The sequence below is a fragment of the Scardinius erythrophthalmus genome (genome assembly GCF_964197995.2).
Source record: "Scardinius erythrophthalmus genome assembly, chromosome: 22".
In the NCBI taxonomy this organism is placed as follows: domain Eukaryota; kingdom Metazoa; phylum Chordata; class Actinopteri; order Cypriniformes; family Leuciscidae; genus Scardinius; species Scardinius erythrophthalmus.
Window position 1 is genome coordinate 34,150,445 of NC_138242.1, and position 24,569 is coordinate 34,175,013.

Consider the following 24,569-nt stretch of genomic DNA (forward strand, 5'->3'; position numbering starts at 1 on the left):
TTTTCAGACATTAATATTTTTACTTTTTCTTTCCTTCCATTTCCATCCCCCCCCACCCCTCCACCCACTCGGCAGAAGATCCTATCACTCCTACACTTACTACCTGTAAGTAACCACTTTGTGAAACTAGTTTCAGTTTTTCTCTTCCACGCCTCGTTTGATATTCCATGCATGATTCCCACCCAGTGACTTTCCTCCTCTCTTCAAACTGAGCCTGAGATCCGGGTTCATCCCGAGCCTTTTCCAGCTGTTCCATCCTGTAGTGCTTTAATGAGGGATGATAAATCCCAATCCCGGCATTGATAAGCTCTCCTACATGTGTGCCGTTCTGAAACATTGATCACAGCAAATTCTCTTTCCTGCTGTGGTTTGAAGGGAGGATCCGATCACTCACTGATTCCCTGATTCCCGTAGAGTTACACAAACATCATCATGAGTAGCAGGAGTCCAGGTTTCCCAGTTTTCCCAGTTGCTTTCAAAGGGAAAGGGAAATCTGGGTTTCTTCCATCGGAATGAACCGACGCACCGATGACTTTCTGTTCATTTCCCTCCATTGATCAGTTCCGTTCGTTTATGCATGAGTGTTGAGCGCATGTTAGTCATCATCATGTGTTTACGCACACACACACACTCACTCATGCACACACACTCACGCACACACTCATGCACACACTCACACAATCATGCATACACACACACGCACGCACACACACTCAATCATGCATACACACTCATGCACACACACACACACACACACACACACACACTCACTCATGCACACACACACTCATGCACACACTCACACAATCATGCATACACACGCATGCACGCACACACACTCAATCATGCATACACACTCACGCACACACACACACACTCATGCACACACACACACACACACACACACACACACACACACACACACACTCTCACGCACACACTCACATACACACACACACACACACACACACACACACTCAATCATGCACACACACACACACACTCTCACGCACACACTCAATCATGCACACACACACTCTCACGCACACACACACACACACACTCACGCGCACACACACACACACACACTCAATCATGCACACACACACACACACACTCTCTCATGCACGCACGCACGACACACTCACATACACACACACACAATCATGCACACACACACACTCTCACGCACGCGCACACAGACACTCACATACACACACACACGTGCACACACACACATACACACTCTCAAACACACACACACACACAGGCACGTGCACAGGTAGGGCTCAACCTGTGCAGAGCACATGCCCTTTCTGCCCTCACACTCCGAAGTGCCCTTTTTTTGGTGGTGGTTTTTTTTTTTTTTTAAATCAATGCTATTGGTCATCCTTTACGTCTGTCTGTCTGTTTTACAAATATTTAGCCAATGAAAGTTCTTAAACCGAGCTTGTGTAAATCTTATTCGATCCTCAAGCTGTCAGTAAGCTGATAACTCCGCCTCCTCTATATTCACTGAATCAACTGAAGTTCCACAAGCAGCCGCACAGTAGACAGCAGCTGAACGAAGTTTTGCGAAGGGTAAATAAATATCTTGTTATTTGAATAAGTACTACTAAACACTATGTCTATAAAGGCTCATATTTTATTTATTTGATGACTCACTGACTGAGACATGTGGGACGTCGCCTGAGAGAGAGGTCTAGGCTAGCATTTGCCATCTAGTCATAGCCAATGGCCTACATAGCCTAACGCAAATAACTTAAATATCATGTGCATACAGTAGTATTTCATCTTTTATAAAATGCGATTTTGGCCAAATGTATTTTACAACAGGAAAAACAAACTAGTTTGTAACCTGTTGATGAAAATGTAATGTGATACCGCCTGCGCCAATGACGGACAAAAAAATGCACATTTGCACACATTCGCTGGTCAAAAACTATATATTGATAAGTAATACAACAACATATAATTTGTTTTTACCATCGGAAAATCAAAACAGGCGCGCCCCCGCGCTGTTTCGTACTGGAACTTACACAAAGCGATCCTCATCACCTAGGTAACATATTTCTAAGAAATTTCTTCTTTGATTTATGATTGCTGATACACTTAATTTATTAACATTTAGGCTAATCATGTTATGGTAATAATATTTAATTATGGTTAATTCAAGGCTGTTAATATGCATGTATTCGCTATCTAGCTAATTTTTAATCTATATTATTCTATACTCTCCGCTCATCCTCACATGTATAAAATGTAGTAAAACATGGTTTTACTACAGTAATGTTGTAGTAGTAACTAAAAAAAAAAAAACATTACAGAAGATCACTGTGAAATCTTTATATTGTATCATGCAGAATGTAATTCATGATGTAATAATTCATTCCAAGGCTTCATTTATTTGATCCAAAATACAGCAAAAACAGTAATATTGTGAAATATTTTTAGTGAATAAGAGACCTTCAAGAGACCAACATCCCTTGTCCTCCACAGCACAGTATCAAATTTTTGCCAGGTAGGCGGATACATGTTGGATATAGTAAAGGCATGGCTATAGTTTCTTATAATCTGGAATTGATTTGGACATAATTACTCAAATTATATTTCAAAATAGTTTGTCAAAAATACTTGACTCATTGCTCTACCTTCCCCTCTTCTCAATGTCATACATAATCATGGTAACCAAAAAATACAAATTAGCTTATAAAACCAAACAGAATAGCTAAAAAAGAGAATATGAAGAGTTCAGATGCAAAAGCCTCTAAGTGCCATCTGAAAATTTCTTCTAGAATGATCATTTTTATCAAGCTCGTATATTTAAGTTCAGTAATTTCACTTAAATGGCAATGAAAATTAGCTATTAATTGCCATTTAAGTGAAATTACTGAACTTAAATATACAAGCTTGATAAAAATGATCATTCTAGAAGAAAATTTCAGATGACACTTAGAGGCTTTTGCATCTGAACTCTCTCTCTCTCTCTCTCTCTCTCTCTCTCTCTCTCTCTCTCTCTCTCTCTCTCTCTCTATATATATATATATATATATATATATATATATTTCTCTGCAAAGTTCATAAAAAAGTGCATAAAGTTCATTAAAAAAACAGAATTTTTTAGCTATTCTGTTTGGTTTTGTAAGCTAATTTGTATTATTTGGTTAACATGTTTATGTATGAGTCAAGTATTTTTGACATATATTTCCATAAATGCAATTTAAAAAAGAGGGAGTACACAAGAGCAACAGAAGGTTGCTGTTGTATTTAGGTTAAGAGGCCCTTAAAACCCTGTTTATCTATATTATCTATATTATTATTATTATGGTTGTTATTAATCGTGAATAAATCTAAAGCTTTTGAGACTATTATTTTGTGTTATTGAATTTGTCATGAAGACGTGACCATTTCTTCCTTTTATGTAGGCTTACTAAATAATTTTGATATAAAAAAAGGGAGGGGAGTGCCCTTTTTCAGTTTCAGCACATGCCCCTCAAAAGGTCTGTGCACGGCCCTGCACACACACACACACACACACAGACACACACACAATCATGCACACACACACACACACACACACAATCATGCACACACACGCACACTCACACAATCATGCACACACATACTCATGCACACACGCATGCACACACGCTCACACATACGCACGCACACATACAATCATGCACACACACACTCATGCACACACACACTCACACACATACGCATGCACACACACTCACACAATCATGCACACTCACACTCATGCACACAAACACACACACTCACTCACTTACACACACACTCATACACACAAACACTCTCACACACACACACACTCAGTCGATCTGATTGGATAGTTAACTTTTGGATGTTAATTTTTGATTTAATAACTTGATCCACGATTTGAACGTCTGAATGATACAAAGTATCAAATCAAGTGTCATTTATTTTAAATAGACACATTTTACAATCAGAACATTTGACAGACTGAATAACACAATAGATCTGGTGTTTAAACTCGATCTGATGAAGGACGCTTACAGTTTTGACTGAAGTGAACAGAAGTTTCGTGGCTGTGTGTGTTTATTTCATTCAGGTTTACATGAGTTTGAGTTTGAGTTTATGTTTAGCATTATTTGGTGATGAAACGTGGAATATTTGCATCATCTACTGAAACACTTTACTATAGTTAACAGTGACTAACAATGAGCAATACCTTTGTTTCAGCTTTTATTAATCTTGATATGAACTGTTCATAGTTCGTTCAGGTCCATATTATCAGCCATAACTTTAGTGTATCAGTAATTCATCATCAGTACTTGTTAACGACTGAAGTGTGTTATGAAGAGTTACACACTCGTGTGTTCTAGAGGCCGCACTGACAAAGTGTGCGTGTGTGTGTGTGTGTGTGTGTGTGTTATCAGCACACGTGTGTTTGTGTGTTATCAGCACACGTGTGTGTGGTGTGTGTGTATGTTATCAGCACACGTGTGTGTGCGTGTGTGTGTGTGTGTGTGTGTGTGTGTGTGTGTTTGTGTGTGTGTGTGTGTGTGTGTGTGTTATCAGCACACGTGTGTGTGTGTGTGTGTGTGTGTGTGTGTGTGTGTGTTATCAGCACACGTGTGTGTGTGTGTGTGTGTGTTATCAGCACACACACGTGTGCAAGGGCGTAGATTTGGTTTGAACATTGGGGGGGTTGAAGTTTGGGTCTGCATATTTTTCATGTGATCGTGGAATAAATATTGGGGGGGTTGTAATGCATAGATTTAAATATTGAGGGGGTTATCTCCCCCCCAACCCCTCCACAAACTACGCCCCTGCACGTGTGTGTGTGTGTGTGTGTGTGTGTGTGTGTGTGTGTGTGTGTGTGTGTGTGTGTGTGTGTGTGTGTGTGTGTGTGTTTCATAATGAACGAACTGTCTCTCATTAAAAATGATTCACAGGATTAAAGCTGTGATGGAACAGAGAAATAAACATGTTTAAATCACTGAGGATCCGACATAAAGTATTGTTTGAATTTTAACGATTCCAATTCTTATCGATTTCTAATTTATAACTTAGATTCCTAACTTAGGTATCATTTACATTTATTTGAAGTCTTATTGCAAAACATATAATTGTATCTGAATATCATGAACAGAAATCGACAGGTTAAAGGACACTTACACAAGGAGCGTTTGCCTGTGGTTTAAAAACACCATAGAAGAACAACTAGCCGAACTAATATAGACTTCGGTGGCCAGTTCTGCAGATTACATATTAATGCCAGAAGATAAAGATGAATAATCTTCGTTCCTATTCGGAGTCATTCAATCATTCAGATTTGTTTGTTAAAAAGCACTGATACATTCACGACTGAAACCAGTCGTATTAAAATTTGCATTTGATCAAATCTTCTAAGAGACCTGAGAGAATGATAGTCAGAATGATTGGCTCTCTTAAAGGATTTGTCAAAACACTGATTCGTTCACAGACGTTGTCTACAATCACGCTCTAAAAATGCTGTAGGATTCATTTTCACTCTAGTAGATTTCACCCATGAACAGAATTCTGATGCAGAAGAACTGAAATAGTATTTTCTTAAATGGTAAAATGTGCTTCAATAATCTGTTATTTACAGTGTAGTTATTAATGAAATAAGTATCAAGCATGAAACGCAAGTAACTTTGTGGGCGGATCTCGGGCGCTGTTGCTATTATACCGGCGGGATAAATGACTCTTGCTCCCGACGCAAATCTAAAATGTGTTGGTCTGAAGTCGCTTCATTACTCATAGGTGTGGTTTGGGCGTAACGTGAAATAAACCAATCAGAGCGTCATCTCACATTCCCTTTAAGAGCAGGCGTGCTTGTTCCATGGCGGATTGCTATTATAACGGCGGATTTGCCAGGAGCGGTTCACAGCCGAGGAGACCGACGTTCTCGTCAGGGCCGTAAAACACAGAGAAGTGACATTGGGGATGGAGAAACACACCCAGATTAGCTTCGGTTAAACAGGCGTATGATAATTTGGGTAAATGTGTAAGCTAGATTTATGCCTATTATTTCACATCTTCATGGACACAACGATGATTTCCCTTGTGTGGAATATTTTTCCTTGTAATTATGTATGGGTTTGCAAAAATGGCAACTGTGTAGATGAGAGAAGCAAAGTGTGTGTGTGTTGTGCACACGCTACATTATGGCCAAGCATGCGCCCTTAAAACAGCATCTGAATAACGCGGCACTGACTTTAGACGAGGTTTCTCCTGGTCAGTGGCGGAATTGTTTTCTGAAACTGCAAAATAGCACCAGGGAACGTTTGCGCGGGAACACGCCTCCTCTTTTCGCTGAACCGCCCCCGGGAGCGCAAGTTCATTCCCTAATTTACTGACGTGCGTCTGTGGAGGGAAGAGTCCGCTGTGTGCGGGTGAGAAATAGGAATGATACATGCGTTGTGATAGATAAGATAGATAGATAATTAAAACAGAAAGGACAGATCAAATATTACAAATTTGACATAATTGTATTCTTGCCTTAAAAATTGCCATTTTTGAGTGTGCTGTCGCCGCTGGTTTAACTGGAGCGCTTCATTACTGTTTTAACTGGAGCGCTTCATCACGGCCTCAGCGGCACCTCACTCACCAGACGAGGACGAGCGTCATCACTCCTTTACTCTAAATGCTAATGAGATCAGAAGAGCAGAGTTTGGAAACGAGTCTCCAACAGCAATCACACTCCATAATTAAATTACGGTCTAATTAACGTCTATTAATGTGTGTGTGAAGCACACCTGGGGATTAGAGCGCAAATCCTCCTGAAAGCTCCCGGAGGAGAGGAAGGGGATCCGCTCTCGCCCGGAGAGAGAGTCACTCGCTGCCAGAAAGCATATATTATCATGTGTTCACTTCATGAACATTATAATGTTTAAACGCGTGTCAAACATCAGCGCTGCCCTCTTTAATTCAGGTCGATCAGGGTCAGAGGTCAGAGGTCAAGGGTCAGCGCTACTGAAGGGAATGAAGTGAGATTGAGTCCAGTTTCTTCATTCATATTCCTGCTCATGTTAATACAGCTCAGCGCTCTGTGCCTCATCCTCACACCAGAAGAACTAAAACACTCAACAAACTGTTTTTCTCTCTAATGCGTCTTTGTTTTCGCATCACAAGATTCAGAGAACACAGATAATATCAGTCTCTAACACAGAGAATATCAGTCTCTAACACAGAGAATATCAGTCTCTAACAGAGAATATCAGTCTCTAACATAGAGAATATCAGTCTCTAACACAGCATATCAGTCTCTAACACAGAGAATATCAGTCTCTAACACAGAGCATATCAGTCTCTAACACAGAGAATATCAGTCTCTAACACAGAGAATATCAGTCTCTAACACAGAGAATAGCAGTCTCTAACACAGAGAATATCAGTCTCTAACACAGAGAATATCAGTCTCTAACACAGCATATCAGTCTCTAACACAGAGAATATCAGTCTCTAACACAGAGCATATCAGTCTCTAACACAGAGAATATCAGTCTCTAACACAGAGAATATCAGTCTCTAACACAGAGAATATCAGTCTCTAACACAGAGCATATCAGTCTCTAACACAGAGAATATCAGTCTCTAACACAGAGAATATCAGTCTCTAACACAGAGAATAGCAGTCTCTAACACAGAGAATAGCAGTCTCTAACACAGAGAATATCAGTCTCTAACACAGAGCATAGCAGTCTCTAACACAGAGAATATCAGTCTCTAACACAGAGAATATCAGTCTCTAACAGAGAATATCAGTCTCTAACACAGAGCATAGCAGTCTCTAACACAGAGAATATCAGTCTCTAACACAGAGAATATCAGTCTCTAACACAGAGAATAGCAGTCTCTAACACAGAGAATAGCAGTCTCTAACACAGAGCATATCAGTCTCTAACACAGAGAATAGCAGTCTCTAACACAGAGAATATCAGTCTCTAACAGAATATCAGTCTCTAACACCGAGAATATCAGTCTCTAACACAGAGCATATCAGTCTCTAACACAGAGAATATCAGTCTCTAACAGAGAATATCAGTCTCTAACAGAGAATATCAGTCTCTAACACAGAGAATAGCAGTCTCTAACACAGAGAATATCAGTCTCTAACACAGAGAATAGCAGTCTCTAACACAGAGAATATCAGTCTCTAACACAGAGAATATCAGTCTCTAACAGAATATCAGTCTCTAACACAGAGCATAGCAGTCTCTAACACAGAGAATATCAGTCTCTAACACAGAGAATATCAGTCTCTAACACAGAGAATATCAGTCTCTAACACAGAGAATATCAGTCTCTAACACAGAGAATATCAGTCTCTAACACAGAGAATATCAGTCTCTAACACAGAGTATATCAGTCTCTAACACAGAGAATATCAGTCTCTAACACAGAGAATATCAGTCTCTAACAGAGAATATCAGTCTCTAACAGAGAATAGCAGTCTCTAACACAGAGAATATCAGTCTCTAACACAGAGAATAGCAGTCTCTAACACAGAATATCAGTCTCTAACACAGAGCATAGCAGTCTCTAACACAGAGAATAGCAGTCTCTAACACAGAGAATAGCAGTCTCTAACACAGAGCATATCAGTCTCTAACACAGAGCATATCAGTCTCTAACACAGAGAATATCAGTCTCTAACACAGAGAATATCAGTCTCTAACACAGAGCATAGCAGTCTCTAACACAGAGAATAGCAGTCTCTAACACAGAGAATATCAGTCTCTAACAGAATATCAGTCTCTAACACAGAGCATATCAGTCTCTAACACAGAGAATATCAGTCTCTAACACAGAGAATATCAGTCTCTAACACAGAGCATATCAGTCTCTAACACAGAGCATAGCAGTCTCTAACACAGAGAATATCAGTCTCTAACAGAGAATATCAGTCTCTAACACAGAGAATATCAGTCTCTAACACAGAGAATATCAGTCTCTAACACAGAGAATATCAGTCTCTAACACAGAGAATATCAGTCTCTAACACAGAGAATATCAGTCTCTAACAGAGAATATCAGTCTCTAACACAGAGAATATCAGTCTCTAACACAGAGAATATCAGTCTCTAACACAGAGCATATCAGTCTCTAACACAGAGCATATCAGTCTCTAACACAGAGAATATCAGTCTCTAACACAGAGAATATCAGTCTCTAACACAGAGAATATCAGTCTCTAACACAGAGAATATCAGTCTCTAACACAGAGAATATCAGTCTCTAACAGAGAATATCAGTCTCTAACACAGAGAATATCAGTCTCTAACACAGTGAATATCAGTCTCTAACACAGAGAATATCAGTCTCTAACACAGAGAATATCAGTCTCTAACACAGAGAATATCAGTCTCTAACACAGAGCATAGCAGTCTCTAACACAGAGAATATCAGTCTCTAACACAGAGAATATCAGTCTCTAACACAGTGAATATCAGTCTCTAACACAGAGAATATCAGTCTCTAACACAGAGAATATCAGTCTCTAACACAGAGAATATCAGTCTCTAACACAGAGAATATCAGTCTCTAACAGAGAATATCAGTCTCTAACACAGAGAATATCAGTCTCTAACACAGAGCATATCAGTCTCTAACACAGAGAATATCAGTCTCTAACACAGAGCATAGCAGTCTCTAACACAGAGAATATCAGTCTCTAACACAGAGAATATCAGTCTCTAACACAGAGAATATCAGTCTCTAACAGAGAATATCAGTCTCTAACACAGAGCATAGCAGTCTCTAACACAGAGAATATCAGTCTCTAACACAGAGAATATCAGTCTCTAACACAGAGAATATCAGTCTCTAACACAGAGAATATCAGTCTCTAACAGAGAATATCAGTCTCTAACACAGAGAATATCAGTCTCTAACACAGAGTATATCAGTCTCTAACACAGAGAATATCAGTCTCTAACACAGAGAATATCAGTCTCTAACACAGAGAATATCAGTCTCTAACACAGAGCATAGCAGTCTCTAACACAGAGAATATCAGTCTCTAACACAGAGAATATCAGTCTCTAACAGAGAATATCAGTCTCTAACACAGAGAATATCAGTCTCTAACACAGAGAATATCAGTCTCTAACACAGAGAATATCAGTCTCTAACACAGAGAATATCAGTCTCTAACACAGAGAATATCAGTCTCTAACACAGAGCATATCAGTCTCTAACACAGAGAATATCAGTCTCTAACACAGAGAATATCAGTCTCTAACACAGAGCATATCAGTCTCTAACACAGAGAATATCAGTCTCTAACACAGAGCATAGCAGTCTCTAACACAGAGAATATCAGTCTCTAACACAGAGCTCCAGTCTTCAATGAGTATAGTATAGTTTATATATAAATATACACTGAAATGCTGAATTTTTTATATTTATTGAGTTTTACAAATATGTATCTAAATATTTTTAATATTATGTATATTAAATATATCATTATTATTATTTTATTTAAAGTAAATTTTACTGTGTATAGTCATATTAAGCTGTATATAATATGAACTATTTATTGTGAATTATAAATTATAATTCTAAATTATTATGAACTGTTATAAGTTATGTAATTTATAACTTTATTATCATTAAATAACTGAACCAAATTTCATTGCATTTTTTTTTTTGTAAAAGTGTTTTTTGGCTGATTTTTTTCATTTTCAGTCGTCGTTGAAATGTTGTTTAGTGAATCTCAGAGTTTTAAATGGAAAGTACATGTGATAAACACAGTTGTTTTCCACCTCTATTTAAAGACACACAAACATTTATTCCATTTGTAAGAGCTTTGAAATATTTATTTGCTGAACAGAGATGTTTGAGTGGAGGAGAGCGACGGATGGTAGTTTATGGACATGATGAGACTGCCGCGCACACACACACACACACACACACACACACACACGCGCACACACACGCACACACACACACACACACACTGCGTGATTACTGTACGCTCTGTGTTTATGATGAGTGATATCATAAGCAGTTTATGTGACTCTCTCTGACAGACGGCAGATGTTTGCAGATTTCAGCTTCACCTGAAACCGTTTAATTAAACTGTCAACACATTACGTCTTAATATTTCTCCACGTCATATAACCCTTCACGCCTGAAGAGCACATTCACAGAAACACACACACACACACACATCATATCAGATTAAATTGACAAATCAAGCTTTTTTTCCCCCAAATTTTAATGGATGTAAAGGATCTGATTATTGAGTTCAACTTTAAAAGCGTGAGTGAGCTGAAGTGACCAGTTTCACTCAAGGTCTTGTGATCTGTAATAAATGAAATATAATAATTAATAAGCATATAGAAATGAAGTAGAATATAGCCAGAGCTTTATGAGGCAGTGTGCATGGCCTCGGGGAACGCTGGGAGCCTCCCGCTGGTCTGTCAGTGGGAATGTTTGACCTCTGTATCTGTGGGAAGTGTGTTTGATGGCGCGCTGACAGCTCGTTTCAATACGCCTCTAAAATCATCAGTCATACATACTAATAGAAACCTCAGCTTCAGCTGTCAATCAAAGTGCTGCGTCAGAAGACTCCGAATAAACTCTAATAGACACCTGGATAATACAATATATCATATACATCAGTATGCTTGTAAAATAGTTTTTTTTACCCTTTCCTGAGCAGTGTTGTGTGTAACGCGTTACAAAGTAACGCGTTACAGTAACGTAACTACTTTTTCGGGTAAAAAGTAGTGTAACGCGTTACTACTAAAAATTTGGTAACGAAACGTAGTTCCTTTTTCAATTCGGCGCAACGTTACTTTTCCCATGGATATATTTGACAGCGACACTGCCTCAGCTGCGCGCTTGAGAGAAGAGAACTGTTGAGAACTGAAGAAAACGATTTAGTTTCATATTTATGTTTAAATAAAATAAAATAACAATTTTGTGTGGAGACATGATTTTGACCACTTTATTAAGTTTGTTTTTGTAGAAAACCTGTATTTAAAGTGAATTTCGTTTTGTATTAATTGTATCTTAATTTTAATCAATGTTTTATCAATCAATTGCCTGAATTTAATAAGTAAATTAAAGAAAACAATTTAGTTTCATATTTATGTTTAAATAAAATAAATAAATAAATAATTTAATCTATGTTGATTATATGAAAAGTGAAAAGCATGAGTAAGATCATAATTTTGTGCAATATATCGGGAGATAAATGGAGTGGGCAGACATGATTTAGACCACTTTATTAAGTTTGTTTTTGTAGAAAGACTTTCTTTAAAACGAATTTTGTTGTGTATTAATTGTATCTTAATTTTAATCAATGTTTTACCAACCAATTAATTGCCTGAATTTAATAAATAAGTAAATATGGCATGCAAAATAATCATGACGGCACCAGCGCGTGAACTGGAGCTCGTCTCCATACTGTAAATGAACCGAAACTCAGATAAGCTATACTTGTCTCACAGACCTGAGAAATATATAGAAAGCTTGAATATGTGTACTTTTAAACAAAATATATATTTTTTTTTCTCAAAATCTCTTTTTTTTTCTCCTACTCCCTTAGAGTGAGTCGTATGTCTGAAAACTAAGCTTATGTCTTCTATATCATTTTGTCCTATGCTATCAAGACGCGATTAGCACCGGTGTTAGAGAGCAGGAGCGCTTTATTGGCTGTTGCCGAAATTTAAAGTTCGGTGGATAGGGGGAGCGGAGCGGAGAGAAGTGGCGCGGGCGCGCTGCTCATCGCGGAGTGTCGCACTCTACCCCATGATGCAGAGCCGGCTGAGAATAAAAGTTGCCGCACACAGCAGCGCCAATGAGAAGGACTTTTTTTCTTTCGAAATTGATACTATTTTTTATAATAAAGAGCACAAAATAAATACCTGTTATGTCCTCCATTGTATAACTTTGTCTACATATTTAGGAACAGATATTGGGTTCTGCCCAAAGTCAAGCAACATAAAAGTAACGTAATAGTAACGAGTAACGTAAAAAGTTACTTTCCAAATGGGGTAACTAAGTAAAGTAACGGATTACTTTTTTAAAAAGTAACGAGTAACGAGCAAACACTACTTTTTAAAAGTAACTTCCCCAACACTGTTCCTGAGTAAATCTCAGTGGTGTTTTCATATGCTCATACTATGATGATAGGGTGTGGTGTTGCTATGCGGTTGCTAAGGTGTTCTGATGGTTACTAGAGTTTTCAGGGTGGCTGCCAAGGTGTTGCTATGTGGTTGTTGAAATGTTCTGGCGGTTGCTAGGGTGTTGCTATGTGGATGTTAAAATGTTCTGGTGGTTGCTAGAGTGTTTGGGTGGTTGCTAGGGTGTTGCTATGTGGTTTCAAAAGTGTTCTGGTGGTTGCTGGAGTGTTTGAGTGGTTGCTAGGGTGTTGTTATGTGATTGCTAAAATGTTCTGGTCGTTGCTAGGGTGTTGCTATGTGTTTGCTAGAGGGTTTGGGTGGTTGCTAAGGTGTTGCTATGTGGTTGCTGAAATGTGCTGGTGGTTGCTAGGGTGTTGCTTTGTGGCTGCTGAAATGTTCTGGTTGTTGCTAGAGTGTTTGGGTGGTTGCTAGGGTGTTGCTATGTGGCTGCTGAAATGACCTGGTGGTTGATAGAGTGTTCAAGTGGTTGCTAGGGTGTTGCTATGTGGCTGCTGAAATGTCCTGGTGGTTGCTAGAGTGTTCAGGTGGTTGCTAGGGTGTTGCTATGTGGCTGCTGAATGTCCTAGTGGTTGCTAGAATGTCCTGGTGGTTGCTAGAGTGTTCAGGTGGTTGCTAGGGTGTTGCTATGTGGCTGCTGAATGTCCTAGGGGTTGCTAGAATGTCCTGGTGGTTGCTAGAGTGTTCGGGTGGTTGCTAGGGTGTTGCTATGTGGCTGCTGAATGTCCTAGTGGTTGCTAGAATGTCCTGGTGGTTGCTAGAGTGTTCGGGTGGTTGCTAGGGTGTTGCTATGTGGCTGTTGAAATGTCCTGGTGGTTGCTAGAATGTCCTGGTGGTTGCTAGAGTGTTCGGGTGGTTGCTAGGGTGTTGCTATGTGGCTGCTGAATGTCCTAGTGGTTGCTAGAATGTCCTGGTGGTTGCTAGAGTGTTCGGGTGGTTGCTAGGGTGTTGCTATGTGGCTGCTGAATGTCCTAGTGGTTGCTAGAATGTCCTGGTGGTTGCTAGAGTGTTCGGGTGGTTGCTAGGGTGTTGCTATGTGGCTGCTGAAATGTCCTGGTGGTTGCTAGAGTGTTGAGTGTAAATCTGTGGGATTTACATCTATTTTATTTTACTTTTAATGTTTATTGTGTTTTTTTTGCATTCGTGAATATCGTACAAATATGCGTAATGAGTTCCAAACCTGCTGCTGGTTGCACAAACCCCCTTAAGTTAAGTTATAATTGAGGGATTTTACTTGTCCAACTGTATGAGCAAATAGTGACTGTGAAGATCTTGCCTTAGTAACTCCACTAATAAACAACATTGCGATCTCCTACTCCACTTATTTCCCTTAACTTGTTGTTTTTAAGCCAGCATATTTGTGTTCATCTTTAAATGTAAGCAGACAGAAGTGTCCTCATTCAGATCAGTGCAGTCAAATCTAGAATATTTCAAATATCTTTCATAAGGAGAGCATGAACACCGATAATAAGTGTGCACAACTGTACTCATAACATTGAGTAAATAAAATCAGTGCAGTGTCTCGGGTTATTACTGTCATCTCAGACCAGGTGTGTAGCGCTCGCTTCCCGTGTGAAGAGCGGCGTGTTCACATTAGCGTCTCGTCAGTGTCGGCGAAACGCCTAGATTTAAATCTGTGGATGAGGAACGGAAAGGCTTTCCTCTGTTGTCCGGGACAGAGACTCGGGATCCATCTCTACGGGGGCTTTTATTTACGCTTCTCTCCTGCAGAAACAGAAAACTTGTGTTTAAAAGAGCCTTTTTCCAGGGCTATCAGCGCAGACTCGCTCTATCTGCAGGGGTTCAGGTTAAACTTCAAATGGATGTGTTTACGCCTGGAAAAATGGAGAGAAAAGAGAGAGAAAATGTCTCGGGTTATGTTTGAAAGAAATAAAGCGAGAAAATAGAAATGGAAAGGTCTGAGGATTGAGTCTGCAGGGACAGTGACTAAAGTAGCCCAGCGGCGTTAGATATGCATGAGCGCTGAATCATCGAGTGTGTGTGTCGAGAGAAGCGCAGCGGGAAGGTGTTTGTGTTCTTCGCCTTGTCCTTCCTTCTGTCCTACGATGACTGGAGGCCATTCCTGAAGAATAAAACACAGATTATCTGCTAAAACTTTCTTTTTTAAACTGAAGCTTCGGCGTCTCCATATAAACTGAACTTCATGGAGTTCATGGACATGAATGTTGTTGAAACGCTTGTTGAAAGACTGAAAGAACTTCGGGTAGAAACTATTTGCTCTATTTACACAAATAACTTCAAAGAAATGGCAAGTAACGCATTGAATAATCATTTGTTAGTATTCATTACTTCAGTGAGTTCATTGTTTCTGCCTTAAATTATTACATTGTTTAAATTAATACATTTTTCGTTAACTGTGATTTTGTATGTACATTTCTGAAATGCATAACTTAGACAGTTTCCTCTGATAACAGAACACTGTAAATTGTAATATGGACTCATGGACTTTCTGTAAAGCTGCTTTGAAACAATGTGTATTGTGAAAAGCGCTACACTAATAAATGTGAATTGACTTGAATTGAATTAAATGGGAAATTTGATGTAGAAAGACTGATCAGTGTCAGTGTTCCTGAACTCCTGAAACGCCTCCACTGTAGTCTTGAGTTTCTCCCGGGAACGAACACGTCACAATATTCCTCATTATAATAATTAATGCGCAGAATAAAGGGGCGGGGCCTGGTGGAGTTAGTCAGTAGTGTGTTAAACTGGCGGTAATGGTAATTAGGGGCGGGACATTTCCCAAACACACTCGAAGCGCTCGACCAATCACAACACACTGCTCCAGCCGACCAATCAGAGCACAGTGTGCTTTTCAGAAGGAGGGGCTTCATAGAGACAGGAAGTAAACAGAGCGTTACTGACAGACTGGGAAGAGAGGAGCCGCAACAATGGAGAATATGAGGAAAATAGTCAACATTCAAGCAGCTTTTTTCATTTTTTTTTATTAATTGTATATACATTTCCTTGCTTTTCCTGCATGTGCTGCTACATTGATTGGGTTCTGGCTCCTTTTTTTGTCATGTATTGAATGCCCTCGGTAACAAAATTCCACATTTATTTCCCATTTACTCTCAGTTCACTCTTAGTTTTACTGTGAGACTGATATTTGCAAGGAAATAGGCTGTTGCCGGTGTTTGAGAAGCGGTTCAATCTCTCTCAGTCCCAGATGCATAAACGACAGAGACAGTCTGAACATGTCGGATGAGGAGGAATCGGCTTTTCCTTCTGTCAGGCTTCAGCGCCGAGACGCCCATGAAATAACCATGATGTGTCCTGACTCCTTTGCTTTGTAATGGAAAATATGATGGAGACAAACCACTCTGAGGCCCAGAACAGTTGTAGACAAGTATATGACAAAATATAGACACAATCCAACCAAATACTGGATGACATGAGCTAGGAGGAAACCCATGAGTGATGGTCTGTCAGCAGCAAAAATAGCAGCGTTTGCATCATAAACAGATTATCTGACACCTCGAACAGCCTCCAAACTATATATTCAATTCAATAAACATTTATTTGTATAGCGCTTTTCTCAATACACATCATATCAAAGCAGCTTTACAGAAAATGCATGAGTCCACATTACAATTTAGAGTGATCTGATATCAGAGGAAACTGTCTAAGTTATGCATTTCAGAAATGTACATATACAAAATCACAGTTCAAACAATTCAATAATTTATGCAATAAAATGAAGTTAAACAATGTAATAATTTAAGGCAGAAACAATGAGCTAATTGAAGTAATGAATACTATATATCATAATCTCTGTGATTTATTAGTAGTGTTTAACTCACGCATCACTAGTGTTGATAGTTATGCGATCAAACCTCTAACACTAAATGTTACGCTTCAGTGTGTCAGAATGTGGACACATCATTAAAGTCCCCCTGTAGTCAATAATCGTTTCTCTTAAAACTCATCTTTGATCAACAAAATGACATATTTAAGCATTTTTTCCTTGAGAAAAATTCTTAGTGCCTTAAAATATCTTGAATGTAACTCGACACCCTCGCCTCATTTAGTATGTGTGGTTCTATGAATATGCAAATGAGCCCCGCCTCCACTCACTCGCTCAGCTCAGAGATCCACTGGTTGACGATCACACGTTGATCTGATTGGCTACAAGGTAGTTTGTGACGTCAGAAACACCAGCGATTTCAAAGCGTGTTTTTGAGACTGTCTTTGGTTCACTGCAGTTTTAAGGAGGAAATACTCAGCAATGCTGTCGACTTATGAATTTACACATGGTTTGTCTTAAAGCAGATTAAAAACACCACATAGACACATAAACAACATTAAAAGCTGGATTCACACCTCAGAGGGATGTATTTCCTCTTTGGTTTTTCAATTTTGCACCACAATTCCTAGTATTGCGGTTTGTAATGTGATGTAAATATTGATGATGGGTGTGTGGGACTAGTTTTCACTGTGAGGGTTAACAGACGCGCTCTCAATAGGCCATTTAAACCCACACTTTAGATGACAACATCCATTAAGTTTGACTGGTGTGGCAGACGATTAGAAGGAGCCGGTGCAGTGATTAGCGTCCCGTTGGGCAGAGATGTTGAGCGGAACACCATATGGAACGGCACTGAATAAACAAGATGGATCCGCGACGGGGAGCTTTGTTAGCGTGTTAGCGTATTAGCATGGGGTCAAAGGTCAGCTGCCGCTTTTCATTCGCTCTCATTGAGTTAAAAGCATCACAGATTTCCCCCCCAGAAAAACATGCTGCATTTCACCATTACATGCAATGAAACCATCAAGCATTATGCTTGGTTTTGTAAGCTCACCGTAATTACACAAATGTATCCTATGACAGCTATAATTTAATGTGCAAATAACTGCACAGCTGTTTGCATTTGTGCATTGAATATATATATATATATGAATCGTGCCATTATGAATAATTAAGAGAAGCGTCCTCTCATTGGATAAGGACACGTGAATAATCTCATGAATAATTATGAGTCATTGATGTGCTATTGGTGTAAGAAAGCGTACAGTGACGTCGACAAGATTAAGATTTTAAACTACAATAATTATCCAGTTTTCTCCTACAATTAAATGCTTCAGGAACAAGAACAAATGTGGGCGGGGCTTGATTGTGTCCGTGGGGAATTGATTGGATGGTTGTGGTTTGCTATTGGCTGATCTCGTGTGAGTGGCAGGTTATAGCCCCGCCCACATCATCAGAGAAGAGAAGAGGTGAAGTTATTCTGATTCAAGATTACCAGGATATCATTTAGAATAAACGCTCCAATATTCCAAAAAAAAAACAAGAATTGCCTGTTTTGATTGACTTTAAATCATTGTGCTGATGGAGTGAAACACAAATACAGTAGTTGTAACCCTGTTTACCCTCCGCTCTTCATCATCATCATCATCATCTTCAGGGAGTGTGAGCGTTCATCTTTAACCCGAGTGTGTGTGTGTGTGTGTTCTCGAGTCATTAGCGTCTCTGAACACACTGGATACGACAGAACGAGCGGCTCGTAATTGCTGAGCTTCTGTCATGTTCCAGGGCTTTCTGTAGAGACTCTAATTTGTTTTTAAGTGTAGCGTGAGAATGTCAACTCCAAGACAAATCTTTGCCGAGACCGGCGTCTGAAGCGTACGCCAATTTAGATGATGACAAGACGCTGTAAATCTGAAGCCGCTGTTTGCTCGGCGTCACACCGGAGATTTAGTCTCCAGATCTCTGCACTGTGAAGTGTTATTAACTCACAAAGCCCATTGTAGTAAATCAGATCGGAATAATTGGGAAAATAAATTAGCATACAGTTGGAATATGAAGGAACAGGCATATGCCTCATTAGCATGCATGCGGAGGAAAATAAATGGCTTCGTTTGTGTTTTTGTACCAAGTTCATTTGCAGGAACATTTCAAGATTTATACAGCATAAATCTGTATCATTGAATCATGAATATATATGCATAGATTAGAAATAAAGCTTTTAAAGAGGGTTTTCACGGTGACTCTATAGAAGACCCATCTTTGGTTCCTCAAAGAACCTCTCAGTGATCATTTCTTTAATGAACCATTTTTTCTTGGTGTGAGGAACATTTTAATAATAAAAAGGACTTTTTTCCAATAAACTAATCGAGTGAGTGAGTCATTGAATCATTCATTCGACCAATTCATTTAAAAACACATTCATTCCGAAACTAATCGAGTGAGTGAGTCATTGAATCATTCATTTGACCAATTCATTTAAAAACACTGATTCATTCCGAAACAAATCAAGTGAGTCATTGAATCATTCATTCAACCAATTCTTTTAAAAACACTGATTCATTCCAAAACAAATCAAGTGAGTCATTGAATCATTTAGTCGACCAATTCATTTCAAAACACTGATTCATTCCGAAACTAATCAAGTGAGTCATTGAATCATTCATTCAACCAATTAATTTAAAAACACTGATTAATTTCGAAACTAATCAAGTGAGTGAGTCATTGAATCATTCATTCAACTAGTTCATTTAAAAACACTGATTCGTTCAGAAACAAATCAAGTGAGTCATTGAATCATTTATTCGACCAATTCATTTAAAAACACTGATTCATTCAGAAACAAATCAAGTGAGTGAGTCATTGAATCATTCATTTAACTAAATAATTTAAAAACACTGATTCATTCAGAAACAAATCAAGTGAGTGAGTCAGTGAATCATTCATTCGACCAATTCATTTAAAAATACTGATTCATTTCGAAACAAATCAAGTGAGTGAGTCATTGAATCATTCATTCAACTAATTAATTTAAAAACACTGATTCGTTCAGAAACAAATCAAGTGAGTCACTGAATCATTTATTCGACCAATTCATTTAAAAACACTGATTCATTCCAAAACAAATCAAGTGAGTGAGTCGTTGAATCTTTCAACTCATTAGGACCGATTCATTCCGGAACTAAACAAGTGTCATTGACTCAATCATTCAAATGTTTCAAAATCTCGTTCAGGGTTAGGAAGTTTCTTTGACGCAGTGATATATTTTGAACGCCTCTGATTGGTGCTTGTGTTCATGTGCTTAACTTTGATTGGTTACAACGCTCAACGCTATAAAAACACGGTGTAAACAGAAACCTTTGGTATAATTAAATAGAATAGCACAATTCACAATTACTTTATTGCGGCAGCGGCATTTAATCAGGCATTGCTGTGAACCTGAAGCTGGATGAGATTGAGCTGTGCTTCACTTCATTACGGCCGGATCTCAGTTTATTCCCGGAGCAGAGCTGCGGTTCTGAAGAGCTCAGCATCCGTGAGCTGATGTAACGGGACACTGGGAAATATAGCAGGACACACAGATTCTGCTGGGATCGTTGCATCATCATCATCATCATCATCATCATCATCAGGGGGGATCGAGCAAACACTCTCACAGCAGCTTCATGTGGATCAGTTCTCCATACGCATTCTTCAGGAAAGGGGATGTTCACGTGTAAATATAGATTTATTCTTTATCAGAAGAAAATTAGACCTGGGCAACGATTAATCGCGTCCAAAATACAAGTTTGTGTTTATAAAATATTATGTGTGTGTACTGTGTAGAATTATTTTGTATACATAAATACACACATGCATGTATATATTTAAGACAAATGTGTTATTTAAATAATATTTTTAAATAAAAAATATTTTCCTCTATGGAGAAAATGAACATGATTTTTACTTGAAGTACGTGAGTGTATCGCTCCTGTTCTAGTTGTGCATGTGGTGTGTTTGAGTAGTGATCAGCCGTTATATGTAAGATGGAGCTTGAGGGCCGTGTGTGTGTGTGTGTGTGTGTGTGTGTGTGTGTGTGTGTGCGTGTGTGCGTGCGTTCACTCAAAATCCCCTCCGGACTGATGGCGAGCATCCATCTTTTTTCCATTTGTAAAGAGCTCAGATGGCCGTGACCTTCTGCTGATAAACGGGTGAAGCAGGAGAGGCAGAGAAATGGCTTCACTTTCATTTATTTATGTTTAATGTGCGGCTGCAGGTTCGGCGCTCTGTTTTAGACCACTTAATGCTGGGCCGGATCCATCCGGTCTCCATTAAAGCTGCGGTCCCCTCCGGCAGACCCCTGAGAGCCCGCGCTCGGCCATCAGACGCTGCAGCACTCGGAGAGGTTCAGGCGTTCACTGCCGTGTGCAGATGGCGTATTAAAGCTCTTATTAAACGCATTCGTCAGGCTGTGGGTTTAGCGCTCGCTCGGCCAGGTGTTGATTATGGGCTGGTGTAGTGTGTGCCAATGTGTCGTCTGCCAGAGCCGGAAATCTGGCACTCTCCGGCCTTCTTCATTTCCCTGTATATTATTCAGTTTTTAATGTAAAAAAATTTGTATATATATATATATATACACACATACAAATTGCACTTTTTTTTGCAATTGCTATAGCTGGCGTCTAGCTGAGTTTTCACTGGCCACAATTTTGACATGGATACCATAGGGAAAAACTGCCATATAGATATTTTTAATATTATCGAAGAGTTTTGGCAGTCGGTATATTAGGCTGCTGTCACTTTAAGACCTGACGCACCGAGTCATTATACTGTTTTATATAGCTAATATACTTGTCTTTATGCTTTATGCCTGTCAAAATCTGCAGGAATGAGAAAAATTATGCTCAATATGCACAATCCCAAACTGACATTCAAGCCATGTAACACCAACAATATTCATCCGGAGCAAATGAAACGAGTGAGTAAAGGGACGCGGGTTTGTGTCAACTAGCTGTCGGAGAGAGAGGAGAGCGAGAACACGCAGCTCATTATATATATTATATAAAATTCAGTGTGTACATATATATATATATATTATACTGTATATATTATTGAAAATAGCAATGTTGATTAGTATTTGATCTTGGTGGATCTAGGCAAGTGGAGCTGGGGAGGTGGAGGGGTTCAGAGGAACTCTGCAGGACCATTTAAATATTTAAATATTGAGCAAGCAATCTCATTGGCTGCAATATCAGCAGAGGCCAATCAGCTTGTGCCATATGGTAATGATGAGATTGCATATATATATTTTGAGCTCTATGTATCAAAAACAAACTAAAGTTGCATCAGCCTCCCATTACTTCGTGTCATCATCACCAAACACGCCACATCCAGCCTGCAGACTCCCTTAATTAATGCTGAAGAGTGTGTGTGTGTGTGTGTGTGTGTGTGTGTGTGTGTTTGAGCTGAATAGAGAGTGTGTGTTTGAGCAGTCGAAGCTCAGGTCTGTCCCAGAAGTGCCGGCGCCCGAGGCAAACGCTCCCAGAGACTCTGTGTGTGTGTGTGTGTGTGTGTGTGTGTGTGTGTGTGTCGTGGGGAAGAGACAGTCAGTTCCAGTTCCCTGTGACAAGAGCTCTCAGGAGTGTGTATTAGTGGGAACGAGACAAGTGTTTAAGGGCCATACTGTCTAACTGGGAGCCGTGCGTTTGTTTAATGGGATCTTTGTTTAAGTTGGAAATAAAATTTCCAGGTCTAAGCTCAAAAAGTGAATACATGGATTATAAATACAGCATAAATATAATGTAGTACCATAAAATCTCCTAAAAATACTAAATATTAAATAAAAAAAACATTATCAAACTAAAATATAGTACATTCCTTTCACTGAAAACAAATAAATAAATCGGTCATGTTTGTCCGCCACGTGAAGAGCACCAGAGAAAGACTGAGACTGCGATCTCTAATTTTTACACTTTTTATTTAAATTTAAGTTATGTTATAATATTTTATTATTTTGATGTTTTTTATTTATTATTCTATGTATTCCAAGCTTTGGCAATATTGTATTATTTTCAGTCATGCCAATAAAGCAGTTTTTTGAATATTGAATGTAATTATTGCTGTTGTGTGTTCTGATGAAGGAAACTGGCGAAGAAGCGCAAGGAGACGCTGAGCAACACGAGGCAGGAGATGACGGTGATGGTGAACTCCATGGACAAGAGTTACGCGGAGCAGGGAACCAGCTGTGATGAGGCCATCTCCTTCATGGACACACACAACCTCAACGCCAGACGTGAGTCACATGATCATAGATCTGCTGCTGCTCCCAAAATAATCATTCTGCCATCATTTATTCAAACCTACACATTAGTGATTATATGATGTCAGACTGAGTCATTTTTCACTGAAAATCTCATTCACATTCAATTCAAATGTGAGAAAACATGATGCTTAAGATCCCTGATGTCAAAGTCTGAATGGAACTAAACGTAAGCTTGAATGAGGTTTTAGAATGAGAGCGTGTGTTTATCTGCTGAATGATTGTGTTTGACGCTTGTAATCTTTCTCATCTCACGTCGGCCCCGCCCACCTGCTAAACTCAGCCAATCAGAGCTCTGATCACACGTCTGCCCCGCCTACCTGCTAAACTCAGCCAATCAGAGCTCTGATCTCACGTCTGCCCCGCCCACCTGCTGAACTCAGCCAATCAGAGCTCTGATCACACGTCTGCCCCGCCCACCTGCTGAACTCAGCCAATCAGAGCTCTGATCTCACGTCTGCCCCGCCCACCTGCTGAACTCAGCCAATCAGAGCTCTGATCACACGTCTGCCCCGCCCACCTGCTGAACTCAGCCAATCAGAGCTCTGATCTCACGTCTGCCCCGCCCACCTGCTAAACTCAGCCAATCAGAGCTCTGATCACACGTCTGCCCCGCCCACCTGCTAAACTCAGCCAATCAGAGCTCTGATCACACGTCTGCCCCGCCCACCTGCTGAACTCAGCCAATCAGAGCTCTGATCTCACGTCTGCCCCGCCCACCTGCTGAACTCAGCCAATCAGAGCTCTGATCTCACGTCTGCCCCGCCCACCTGCTAAACTCAGCCAATCAGAGCTCTGATCTCAGGTCTGCCCCGCCCACCTGCTAAACTCAGCCAATCAGAGCTCTGATCACACGTCTGCCCCGCCCACCTGCTAAACTCAGCCAATCAGAGCTCTGATCACACGTCTGCCCCGCCCACCTGCTAAACTCAGCCAATCAGAGCTCTGATCACACGTCTGCCCCGCCCACCTGCTGAACTCAGCCAATCAGAGCTCTGATCTCACGTCTGCCCCGCCCACCTGCTGAACTCAGACAATCAGAGCTCTGATCTCACGTCTGCCCCGCCCACCTGCTGAACTCAGCCAATCAGAAATATTCTCTCTTCCCGCCAACTCTAGCGTCGAAAATCTGAATCAGAATGAGCTTTATTCGCCAAGTGTGCGCAAACACACAGGGAATTTGTTGTGGTTTTTACAAATCATATTCATCATATTCCAAAAAATTATGCCTAATCCATTTATTTATTTTTATATATTATTATTATTATATATATTGGTCATTTTTATTCCCTTTTCTCCCACACGGCCGAAATCTAGAGGCTCTAAACGAGTCAATATT

General features: G+C 39.7%; 1 protein-coding gene across 11 annotated transcripts in view; it reads left to right on the plus strand.

Moving 5' to 3' along the window:
- Nucleotides 1-24,569, plus strand: part of ptprma (protein tyrosine phosphatase receptor type Ma) — a 296,654-nt gene that overhangs the window by 209,525 nt on the left and 62,560 nt on the right. For 6 of the 11 annotated variants that reach the window (XM_081352828.1, XM_081352833.1, XM_081352834.1 and 3 more), the window contains 2 exons: nt 76-105; nt 23,052-23,203. In XM_081352828.1, coding sequence (XP_081208954.1) covers nt 76-105; nt 23,052-23,203 — 182 coding nt within the window. The remainder of the gene's footprint in view (nt 1-75; nt 106-23,051; nt 23,204-24,569) is intronic. The other 5 variants (XM_081352831.1, XM_081352825.1, XM_081352826.1 and 2 more) reach the window with 1 other exon arrangement.